This window comes from Ischnura elegans, chromosome 1 (genome assembly GCF_921293095.1).
Source record: "Ischnura elegans chromosome 1, ioIscEleg1.1, whole genome shotgun sequence".
Taxonomy (NCBI): domain Eukaryota; kingdom Metazoa; phylum Arthropoda; class Insecta; order Odonata; family Coenagrionidae; genus Ischnura; species Ischnura elegans.
In genome coordinates this window covers 139,156,518-139,169,601 of record NC_060246.1, presented here as the reverse complement: position 1 = coordinate 139,169,601, position 13,084 = coordinate 139,156,518, and the positions used below count along the sequence as shown (strand labels likewise).

The following is a 13,084-nucleotide window of genomic DNA, read 5'->3' as shown; positions in this document are numbered from 1 at the left end:
TTGGCATTTTTTTTTCGAAAACAGGGCATCAGGTTACAATTTACGAGTTATGCTATAAGTCTCACTTGTCAGAGTTGCTAACGAAGCGATGTCATCTCAGGATATTTTGTTTATTCCTACTAGCAATCCGAATTCATCACCTCATCTGGCGCTACGCTCATTAGAAAAGAACGGGTAAGTTGCCATATCTTTAGAGCAAAAAATTTCATGGCGCAGTCATATGGTCATGCTTCACCCTCTGCAGTAAGCTCTGCTTATGCCGTACGCTATAGCATTAGTGCCGAACTTCATCTCGTACGAGTGGTTCCGTACTTTCTTGGGTGAGTTGGCTTAAAACCAGCGAGTGTTTTTCATGTGGGTTCAATAAAGTCCGGTTTCATTTTTATTAGTTTTATTTTTATTCGTCTTCGGACCATGGCCCTTCCGAAGAAACAAGTGAGAACTTTAAAATATGGACTGAAAATAATTGAAGGCAAAGAAAAGAATCCGGGCTAGAAGCACGTGAATATTGCAGAGCGCCTCGGGTTGTCCGTTAGCACATGACGGCAGGGGTGGGGGTAGAGAAAGATACCTGGTGAAAATAAAAGTGGTATGAAGGGCTGACAACGGTATGACGACGCTGACGATTAACGCATCATTGTTAACGCTTTGCACATTTCCCTCAATCATATTAAAAATTTAATTGCTTGAAAGGAACATTTCAAATAATAAAATACTTTTGACCTTTTTGATCCATCTCACAACCAATCACTGCGTCGGCGAAAGCGGCTGCTTTTGGCATAACATGCACATTGCTCTCGTAAATACATATACTTGAAATGGCATTTGATGGTTAAGAATATTTAAATTAGACAGAAATCCATAATAGCAGTAAAAATGCCGAGTGGAGTGCAAACATTTTTTAGCAAGGTGGCGTGTTCCTTTACGTTATTTGAAAGAGATATAAGTCAAATCAATAATATGACCTAAGTGGTTCGATAAAGTAATAATAATCCTGTAATCAGCTAAAATCTTGTTTGAATCCATTAATAAAAATCATAATTCGCAAAAAAAATCCAGCGTTTCCTGGGACATAGGCAACCTGGTCTAACATTCCTGCACCGATCATTTTCCCGCATTCATCGTTTTTTTCATCCATCCCACTGAAAAACAATAGATCGAGGTTCCACTTTACATCCCTTGGCAAATTGAACAAGTGCAACTGAATATAGAAATGTATATAAGAGCATAAATTTTGTAATATGTATGTCATCACATGATCAAAAAAGATTTTTTCACAAACTCATAAAAACATTTCAAACAATTGACTTTTACCATTATTTGAAAAACATGAGTTCAGCACAACATTAGCTGGTTTCTGCACAGTTGGAGACATTTCAGCAAAGATTTCATTCAGTTTCCAAACGTTTACAAATTTAAAAAATCCTCACAGAGAGTAAGCAACTTCCAACTTCTATTTTCTGAACAGGGAATGAATATAAGTAGTCAAAAGTCACATTATCTCAATAATAAAATCTACATTCTAAGAATCTCTGTTCCAAGCCATACACAAGTTTAACCTAATAACTTACCAGAGAGCGGACTTTAAAAGAGATTTTTTCAGTAAAATCTAAGGCTAAGCAGATGGTACAAGAGGAAGACTTGTAGCAGGCACTAATAAGTCATCACGCATAGTCAATGAGTTTCGGAAGTATTTCCTAAGGAATCATTTACTAACTACCAACATTACTTGCAGAAAAAATGTCATTTTCCCTAAAATGATAGTAATACATTGGACCAAAGAGAAAAACAAACTTAATACACTGCCAAATGTCACCATTGGAAACGCAAGATACAAGATGTTTCATTGCAAAAATTAGGATTATTTTGAGAAAATTTTCCCTACACAGAGGATTAATACAGGGAATATGCATTATCCTGCTGTTACACAATATGTACTGATGACTGAAGATTACAAAAAATACTCATGGCACAACAATCCATATGCCTCCAAAATACTCACAAGCCAATACAACGGTATGCGGAAGCTAAGTACATATGTATATAGCTACTTGGAAAATACAGATTTGGTCATAAAAACTTATAAATTTTGTTTTTAAGTAATGAAATTATAGCACTACCACCAAATACATAATATCATAGTTGCACAAAATAATCAACATTGTTTCAATATAAAGTGAATCCCTAATCCTGATAACTGTCAAGTTGAGAATATCTTGGACATTCAGTTTGGGGTGATAAAGATTTCCATGTACAGCCAATAACAGATTATTTAAATACTTATTTATAGTACCTTTTTCTGACATGCATCCTCCATTGCAGCAGAGAAACATAGCAAGAATTTTTCCTTAAACTGGGTGCACAAGTCATCACATTCACCCACGTTCCTTTCAACATATCTTCTGTGCCGTAAAAAATGTTCAACCATATGAGTCATCAGTCTTTGGCATTCTCCATGTCCTCCTAGAGGCTCAAACATCTCTAGTACTACAGGATTATGAAAGAGAGATTGAAAGCAAAGGCAGCACAAATTTCTCAATTTTTCTGATGAGTTTTTGAGAAATGAGTTTCCCTCAGTCTCACAAAGATTTGGGTGATCGATGAGCTGATCCAATATATTTTCTGCCATGCTAATGGTCTCCTCATTCAGACATCTTTCCTGGGCCATACTAGCAACATGAAATATTATCATTCTGAAAAGGAGTAGTATATCTAGTCCATCAGAAGTGATATCATAATTGACAGGATCAGGCAGTGGTACTTTTCGACCAGATTTCGAAGCTTCTAGCAGGCATCCACCATAACGGCTAAACACTGAGTCTTCATCAAGAAGGTTGCCAAGATGACGTGGGGTTTGAGTGGACCAACTCTGAAAAAAATGCACATTCTGAGGTACAGTAAGCTAATGCATAGTTAGAGATTCAAATAAACTTATAATTTACTTATTTTAAAATCTACATAAAAAACATCACCATATAAGTGCATAACCAGATACGAGTATGATTGAATAATATATAAAGTATCAACATTATACAAATATTGAAAGAAAAAGTTTAGGATCAAATTAACGTTTCCAGCACTACTAATTTGTCAACTAGATATTATTTCATTCAAAATTTTTAGCAAGTATAATAAAAAAATAACCAACCTTGATATACTTTTCTAAAGACTTAGCTGGGGAATATGATGAAACTTTGCCTTTAATTAACTGGAGAAGAGGTTTAGGAGTACTTTGGCCATATAAAATGTGAATAATAACCATCTCCAAGTATTCATTTACAATTTGCATCTCCTCAGACTCATATGAATACTTTCCTGCCTGAGACAGAGCTGCAGGCAGCAATGGGCTAATGGTGAAGTCACAGCTCGGCTCTCTCCCTTTCTGTTCATTAACCATGTTTTTCGAAGCCTCATCTGAATCATAATTATCTTTCATCATATCTAAAAAGATTTAAAAAAAAACATAAAAACATTTAAAACCTAGAGAATATATAGGATCAAACGAAAAAAATTGAACACAATTATACTACTTAAAACAAATTTTTACCATAGAATACTTGAGTGCTACTCTTCATTTTTGATTCTTCAACTTCAACTCCTTTATGATAACATTTTTTGGCAAATAGTTCAGAAATAACTTTCATATATTCTTCAGATGAGTGCATGAGGTTATTCAAAGACGAAGCAATAAAATCAGCCACGACATTTACTTCTTCAGATTTCAATGCCACCCCTCCAGCACTTTTTAATTTTTCCCGGTACCAAGTCCTAAAACAATGAACCCAAATGAAAGCTTCAACTTCATTCCCTTCAAAAAGGTTTGTTTTCAAGAAAAGGGTCAAAATAAGGTTCTTCCATGGGTTATAACATTTTTTTTCATCCTCTTTGGCATATGAATGAAGCAGATGTTGAATGATTTCTGCATTGCTCTGGAAAATAGAGGGTTTTCATAAAAAACACATGTTTTATGAAAAAACATAAGAATAGCATCAAGTGGCAAAATAATAAAAATTCCAAGGCAGAGTGAAATTGTAGAATGCAAATGGCATTGCTGACGTGCTGACGAATGATCAAACATTTCACAAATTAGATTCCCTAAAAGCTAACCTGATATACATTTAATGTTACTAAAAAAAACTTAGATTTCATTCTATTTCCCATATAAAAGGGTGGAATGTTATTCTATAATTTATTTATTCCCCTGACAAAAAGTTCACCTCCGGATCACAAGAGACTGGAGATAGAAAACAAGCCATTTTCATATTTTTTGCTGCTTTAACTGTGAACATACAAATTATGCAAACATATTTTTTTATTTACAACACAAAATAAGGTTTACTTTGTGCTGATGACTCTCTCACTTACCCAGGAAATAAGAACTATAAAAATAATCTAGCTTTCTAGTAGAGGATAGCTGATGAGAATTAGTAACTGTAAAAACCAATGAGTGGGGATAACTACAACTCCTAACCAAATGAGAAACCCCATATTACGTGTGGGTGCTAAATTTTGATTGTAACCCATTTATGTTCTGCATCTTGTAAACAAGAGTATACATCAACTTTTCATAGTGATTATTATGATTAGCAAGGCAAAATACATTGAAATGAACCATTTTTGAGCCCAAAACTATTTTAGAGAAGAGAAATGTTACCAATTAGGAATCTTGGAAGTATTGTTGGCCTTCTTCTAACATCCCACGCAAACCATTTGGGTAGCAAGTGAACAGCAAACCAGTTTTTAGATAATAATGCTTTTCAGGCTAATTCCCTTCCACAGTTCCTTTCCTTAGCTGCTTAAGAATGGTTTGTTTGACTGATGATGGGGAAAGGAGGGAACAGTGTCCCCCCGAATTAAAGTATTTTCGCACGCCAAGTTCATGCCCTTCCTTGTGGGCTTCAAATTCCTTTTCAACTGGCAGGAAAGGCCCCCACAAAAAATAATCTAAGAATAAATAGTGAGAAGACCATCACCTTATCAGCTGAGAGTGTCAGGCAACCAATAGAAGACAGTAGTTCCAGTGCAAGCAATTCTAACCCATCAAATTGTTGAATTTCTTTCAGGAAACTTTGGCGATTCAATAGTCCCCAACCATCTTCGACATCATCACAATCAGCTTCTAATTCAAGAGGAGGCCACCACTTGGCATACACCAATAATAGTTCCAAGAGTTCTTGAAGGTGACTGGCAGCTGTGAAAGTATGCTCATTTGATGAACCGCTGTGGTCTACATTTATTCCTTTTTCACCAGAAATATCATCTAATGCACGTCTCCATATCCTGATAATTGTGCCCACATCTGGTAAAGACTGAAACAACAAAGATGAAATTTAAACCAAGTTAATGACAATCCCTGGCAAAAACTTTTAAGATGCAATCAGGTGAAATAACTCTCACTTTATCAGAACTCATTTTACATGGACTTACTATACAATCCAGATGCTATGAATTTTAAGCAACATTGGTTTTATGTGACATGTAACCATTTCCTATACCTAAGGTATATTTTTAAAAATATTCAATGCACTCTCAATCATTTTATTCCAGCGTATTTCATGATTCTCCAATAATGCACACCAAAGAATGCCCAACAGTTGATGTTGTCATACACCTGTTTTTACTAAATGTATTTAACCCATACTCAAATATTGCGAAACACTCGCAACGCTGAAAGAGAGGGTGATGCCAAGCTGCTCTGTGCATTTTGATAGTCATGTATTCTTAACAGCTATTTACATGAAATGAATGCGAAGTGAGGGGAAAACATGCATCATGATTTCTCTCTAACCCCTTCACTTCCATAAGGTTCTAAGGTCTTCAAATCACAAGCACGCTAAACTTTATTCCACAGTTGCATTCTAATTTTTATTCTAACACACGTTAACATTACTCAAATAAGCACTTTCTGAGCCATGCAATTGCAAAATTTGATTGCATTTAGGAAGAAAAGTAGGACGACATATGGAACACACTGCAAATTACAGGAAAACTGACTGAGGTCCATCTTTTGTACTTGGAAAATTCAAAAATCATGAGGCTTCCTTACACTATCACTTCCATATTTTGTCAGGACTACAGGATATATATACTTGCAAAATATGTAGATTGTTATCGCAAAATTTTACCTCCCATGTTTGCAATATTAAGTTTCTACAGTAATTACATCATCTCCACTCTCACCTTTTTTTCCTTATATTGTCCACATTATTAATGGAAAATAGCTGAGTATGCTTAGATAATAAAGAAACTTCTGTATCTCATCCATAGTCAGTAAAACAAGCTAAGTATCTAAATTCAACCAAGTCTATTTTCACCAAAATTTAATTCAAAAAACTAATTGAAGTTATTTCTGATCACTTAATGTATCTTTTCAATGAATAAGAGCTAAATATAAACAATTCCACAACAACTATGGTTTTATCAAATATTTAACTATTATTATTATTAAAATATTTTACCAATTAAGGTAGATTTCCATGAAATGCTTAAGGATAATTCCAGGATCCTCCCTCCCCATCAACCACTTCCCTCTTCAATTCACAATAAGGCCTACTCCCAATGTCCCCTGGACTTTTCCATGTGTACCTTCACCCTTTGTGATGATTAAATCAATTGTTTGTAATGAATAACTTGTTTCTCCAGAAAAATTCTGCTACTTTCTCACCCCAGTCTTTCCGAATACCTAATCCAAATTCTCCTACTTCGTTTCCATCCCTCCCTTCCCCAACTGAAGCGTTCCAGTCCCCCATCACTACCAGATTTTTCTCACCCGGAGTTTCTCTAATTATTTCCTCGAGCTGTTCATACAACTCATCTACTTCTTCTTCCCTATGATTGCTTATGGGCATGTAAACTTGAAACACCACAAGGTTGGTGGGTCATGCCTCAATTTCTACCACAAGAATCCTATCGCTTACTTGATTTATACCGACCACACGCTTACCCATCTTCCCGTTTAATACTAAAGCCACCCCACGTTGACTTTCTTCTCCACCGCTTTATATAACCCTGTACCCATCACTCCAGTAATCCCCACTGTCCTTCCACCCAACTTCGGATAGACCCATGATATCTATCCTCCCTTTCTGAATTGCCCTTTTTATATTTTCTAGTTTACCCGCCCTCATCATTGTCCTCACATTCCACGTCCCTACATTCATCGAATCCTTCTTCTTCTCCATCCTCTTGGTTTTCTTGTCCTGCTCCTTGGATGCTGCTACTGATGCTGAAAAAGATGATGATGATATGTCTCTGTAAGGATTTCGCATGATACGGACCCCGAGGACCTTGCCGACCTCGCTGCCACCTATATCACCTGCCCTTAAGGTCTGGGTCCTGCAATTCCATCCAAGGCTAGTTCTATCAAACTTGTCTTCGATCAAACTTGTTCGATCAAACAAATGTTTTCAGGGAAGAGATAGCTGGTAGGGTTTCCCTCTTCCATTCCAACATTGTTTTTTATGTGACACCATCACATGGACTACTTTTCGTCTGGCTCCTACCCTTCAACCTATCTGGCATGGGTGGCCCTACTGGGAATAATTGTGAAATAATCCCACCAGCACTGCTCTAGGGGTTAGACGACAAGGTTGTAGCCCAAGTGAATAGAAATATTTAATAACAGTTATAAAAATTAATCTGCACCATTGACTTTTAAAGTCATTAATCTCAAGTACAGGCTTAAATGAATAACAAACATACATTTACAAATATTTTCTTCCCATTTAAAATTCATAACTTAAAATTGTTCAATAATTTATATTTTTCTCACTACTTGGAAGTATATCCTGTGAATGAAGTTCAAACACACAGCAGAAACAGCACTTACTTTTGCGAGGAGATTCAGAAAACTCTGGCAGAAATGATCAGCAGTAGAAGCAGACAAAAAATAATGTTCAAGTCCATCATACTCCAAAAACTTTGAAGCTGTCTTCATAATGCTGTTTAGAAGGTGAACAGCAGTATGCCGCACAATCATCTCAGGATGAAAAATTGCAGCACCAGTATTTCCTTCACTTGATGATGGACCAACTATTGGATGCAGTACTGATTTTGGAATTAAAATACGTTCTAAAGCACTAACAAGTTGTCCTGGAAGCAGTGCCTTTGGCTTAGAAAGATAAATTCCAGGTTCTGCAGACTCAATAACCTAAAATAAAAATGTTACATTTTTGTGAATAATCACAGAAATCGCAGCACAAGGAAGGGATACAAGTGTAACTATAAACGAAAGAGTGATAAAAAGTTTTCATTTTCATCATATTAATCACCAACTTAAGTAATATATTGAAGTTGGTTATATGTATATTCAAATAAAATGAACATAAAATTAAATTAGGTGATATTATGTTCAGACAGACAATTTAAACATCAATTTTTTTTACATTTTGAGAAATCTTCAGCAAAGAAATCGTAATAGCAGTTATAAAAATAACTGTCTTTTTTCACACTTGAATATTACTTTTATAATTATTCTATGGCCAGAAGTATTTTAAATAGAATTTGTACTTAGAATTCCCACAGGTTCATTTGTGATGTGTCTGTATGGTATATAAAACCCTTGTTTTCAAATCCTTTTCGTTTGGCTATCATTTACTTTAATACCCTAAAACTGATAATCTCTTGCACCATGTGTGATCATTGGTGACTTATTATTGGAAACTTCATATAATAGAACATTAACAGTAATCATGACCACAACCGAGGAGAGAGGAACTCCTAACTCCCTCTGGTCACATGGTGACCCTTCCTAAAAAAATCAGCTCCTCCTGCACTGCCTGATTTCAAAGCTTCAGGGTCTGCACTTGCATATGCACAGCAAATTGTACGATAATTCAGAAAATTTGTTATCGATGACAAGAACTTGAAAAATCTGGTAATTTTATGACCACACTGCTTCTATGTGCAATGAATTTTGCTATTTGAATCTTTTAAAATTGAGGAATTTAAATTTATATGTTCTGATACTGATTCGAAAATATTATGAAGCAGCACTTCACTCTTAATGTCAATGACAGAAACTGAACTTTTCCCAGCCAAAATACAGGCACCAAGCCCTCTTGGAACCTCATATGAGCCAGTTAAAACTGCAAATTTATTCCTGTATTAGCGCCAAACCTTAATTTTTAACATTCAATATTCCTCCAAAGAAGTAATCACTTCTTTCCTTGCGCTCTTCAGAATAGCACAATGTGTCATCTTCCTGAAACAATTGCCCAAGTGCCAAATCTGCCATGCAGGTGTCAAATCCTTTTGCCCCAGTTCAAGGATCTCTTCATCTCCTCTCATTCGACTACTCCTCATCTACCTTCACCATATCCAGACCTCAACAGGGCATTCAACCATACCTTTCCATTCTTCATCCCTGGTGATACTTTTCTTCTTCCCCTAGCAAATCTCATTAATTGGCTGAATGATCCAAGTATTTAGTCCATATACACCCATGCCTCGCATAGAGCAATTTCTATTAGTGCAATTTTGATTAGCGCAATTTCGATATAGTGCAAATTCTTTCCTCGGGAAAACATCGCAACACAGTGTAGCCTAATCAAAAAACTTTAACACTCTTATGATGAAACATGAACTTGCACTAAGTACACACGAAATTGCTATCATTTTATGCATCTTAATAGTATTGCTTGCCTCAAGTCTTCTTTTTTATTTATATATTTATCGAAATTCATTGCTGTGCAATGGCCTAAAGCATTACTCGTCATTGGGTCCAGATAGCAGGCCTACCAAATTAATTTATCTCGTCTCCTTAACAGAATGGCAATAGTTAATTTAGATCATTAATTAAGCGTGGAGCTAGTGTAAATGAGTTTTTTTTTAGCAATACGGTTTGAGAGTGATTTTTTCCATCATCAGTTATCAGGCGATTGACTTCTAGGTAGAGGGTCTTCGCTTAAGCCTTCAAGGTTATTGGTATTCACAGGGGAGAAATGGACCGGTGGCCAAGTTGCGTATGAATAGTATTACAGTAGACCCTCGTTATTACGAACTTCGTAATAACGAAGTTCGTATGAACGTGTCTCATAGGAATTGTCGAAAAAACCATGTGTGATAAACGCGATTAAATTACGCGGAAATATATATAAACAGGAAAATTCGAGATGGAAAGGACGACGAACGTGAAGGACACTGTGGAAGAATCACTTGTTTTGGAGATTCGAAGAAAGGGCATGTTTTAATGGATCAGGCTTATTTCGCTGCTCTTTATGCACTTGACAACCTTGTATGACTAGGCGATGGTGTGAGGGGCGTTTAGGGGACAGCGATCGGCTGCAAACCGTGCTGGCGAATGGTTATCCGCACCTCCTATTGTGCCGTCATCGGATAACTCTCGCTGGCCGGACTGTATGCAAGGCATCGAGGAGTACGGTTATCCTGCAGAATGCAACACTTCATCACAATTGTGCGCTAACTCACGATTGTGACGAACTGATCTAGCTGTGCGTGCAATGCAGCCGGAGCCGAAAAAAATCGCTCTCCGCGGCAAGGACCAACGGGCGAAACGCTGAATAGTTGCTAACTTCACACCGGATTCAATGATATTTTGTTCAGATTATGCCCGGAGTACGATTTCCTCTACGCCGCACCGCGTAGTAACGGCCAATTCAAAACGCGCCAAATTCGAAATTTGAAATTTTTTATTGCTGGCATCTCTGAAAGTTTGTAAATCGAATGTGCGCAGGAAGAGAACTAACTACATCAAATTTACGGACTGTAATGAGTCTGTCACTATGATTCCCCATGAATGAAGCTTATTATATGACGTTGCGCATATGCTGAAGACGGAACCATAAATGACGCTCTTAGTCACAGTACACGAGGAGAACTTAAACGTGGCGGGATTATTAAAACTTAGCGTAGTGAATATCCATGTAATTGCCATAGCTTATACGTGGAACTTCGTAGTACAGTTCATTTTGTAACCGCCGGGACCGGGACTGAAGTTCGTAATTTCGTAATAACGAAAATTTCGTAATAACGTTTCTTTTCTTGTAGCTTGGATAGGTCTTTTCGTCGGGACCAAAGATTTGCTTCGTAAAAACGAGAACTTCGTAATAACATTGTTCCTATTAACGAGAGTCTACTGTACACACAAAATGTTCTGCTTATAGAGTCTCAAACAAAATGGCTTCACTCCCTCCCGGAAATCGTGGGCCCTCTGCATTTCAGGAATACAGTGCAGCAGTAGAAGGTGATTTCGAAAGAGCCATACAGAGTAAAAACCAAGAGAAAAATGGCAAAACATAGGAATGCGGGTAGAACAATCAAGAATTTATCAAGAAAAACCATAAACCTAGGAGAGAAATTGAAAGAGGTCAATTGCTTTGAAAATGGAGACCGTCAAAGAAAATAATGCATGGAAGTTTAAACTCACAATGCCTTATTCTGAATAAAGACGAAGTTAAAACATCAGTGACCTCAGCCGCACCAACTTCAACCAAGTGGTCCACACATACGGAAAGTTCATTGTGAATCTGCCCAAGAGGTGCTAATCGCTGCGAGACATTTAGTGAAAGCTCCGGTTGGTTCCAGAATTTTAAACGGCAAGCAGGTATTTTCAGTGCAGCAATATCGGGTGAATCTGCAAGTGCTGATAGCGCAGTCACCGCAACATTTTCTGATGAACTCCAAGCTGTGATTGAAAGTGGCTCCTTTCCCCCTCAACTAGTTTTTAGTGTTCATGAGATGATATTGTTTTGGAAAAGAATGCAATCTCGTTCATTCATTTTCAGGGGAAGAAAACCTGGGTCAGGTTTCAAGGCATTTAAAGACTGTTTCACGCAGCTGCTAATGCCCCGGAGAACTTCAAACTAAAATGATTTATTATAAATTAAAATGATTCATAAACTCTGCTAGCTATGAAATGGCATTCAAAGTAACATTTTCCTGTCATTTCGATGAGCGACAAAAGGGCCTGGGTGTCAAAACGATTGGTTTTAGACTGGTTTGAAAAATCGTCAACTGGCGGCAATTCATTACGAACCCCTGAGCTATCAGATGTTAGCCCACCCGCACGAAAGGAGGATATTCCAAAAGCCCATACAATTTTTTTTTAATATGAATAAAAGTCTTTGCATGCGTGCCTATTATCTTTAAAGATATTTTAAAATATAAACATTTATATAAATAAGGTTTTCTAAGGGAATTTGTGGGAATATATATGGTTTAGAGGAAATTCGATACCCAACACCTATGCTACCAGGAACGCATCCCTATCTTCCCAATGTTAAAACGCTCTCGTATAACGCAAATTCGTATAGTGCAAAGACCCCAAGGAATGCATCCCTTGCACTATACGAGGCATGAGTGTACTCTAAAAGGGAGGTGCAATGAAGCTGAGAATGCATCCTTCTTCTTCTTGCACTTTCACTTCTAAAAGACGATACCCCTTGCTCAAGGGCACTTAAAGTATATCATCATCATCATTAGTCAACAATCCTAAGATTGGTTTGATGCAGCTCTCCATTTCTCTCTCCTATCCGCTAATCTCTTCATAGCTACATATTTAAGTAAATAAGTTCAGTATTGCTTATTATCAAGCCTAAGAAATACATAGCTAACAAAAGAGGAGGAGCAGAAGAGGAGAGGAATGAAGCAGTTTAGCCAGTGAGTAACTCCCGCAAGCCTCAGATTCCTTTTCTCCACATCTCAAGATACCTCTTACTTCTGAAAGAAAATGCCCCTGCTGAGCAAGCATGCCCAACAGGCTATATGCTAAATGTTTTTTTAAAGACGAATGAAATGGACAGAACATATGAATCATATAATTACCTTGACAACAAATTCCATTGCATTAAACCACTTTTTGGAGGCACGTGGCTCCAGAAAAGGCACAATTCGATGACTTGTAGAAGGGATTAGGTCAGGACAAGCAGCAAAAATATTGGCCAATAACTTTGCAACCACAGGAGACTCCCATGGCTTATCCAATTCCTAAGAGTAGAGTAGGAAATACTTAAAAAACCGGAGTACCTAAAGGATACATGCACATCAAAAATTACTCTTATTCCAAACATGTATTGATTTGAAAGCAAGGCAATTATAATATAAAAGTAAATATATTTTGAGAAGG

The 13,084-nt window shown here is 37.0% G+C and overlaps 1 protein-coding gene across 1 annotated transcript in view; it reads right to left on the bottom strand.

Moving 5' to 3' along the window:
- Positions 1-13,084, bottom strand: part of LOC124170963 — a 52,833-nt gene that overhangs the window by 18,304 nt on the left and 21,445 nt on the right. The window contains exons 7-12 of the mRNA XM_046550053.1: positions 12,784-12,945; positions 7,829-8,149; positions 4,974-5,309; positions 3,548-3,929; positions 3,149-3,441; positions 2,294-2,869 (exon numbers count right to left, since the gene is read on the bottom strand). Coding sequence (XP_046406009.1) covers positions 2,294-2,869; positions 3,149-3,441; positions 3,548-3,929; positions 4,974-5,309; positions 7,829-8,149; positions 12,784-12,945 — 2,070 coding nt within the window. The remainder of the gene's footprint in view (positions 1-2,293; positions 2,870-3,148; positions 3,442-3,547; positions 3,930-4,973; positions 5,310-7,828; positions 8,150-12,783; positions 12,946-13,084) is intronic.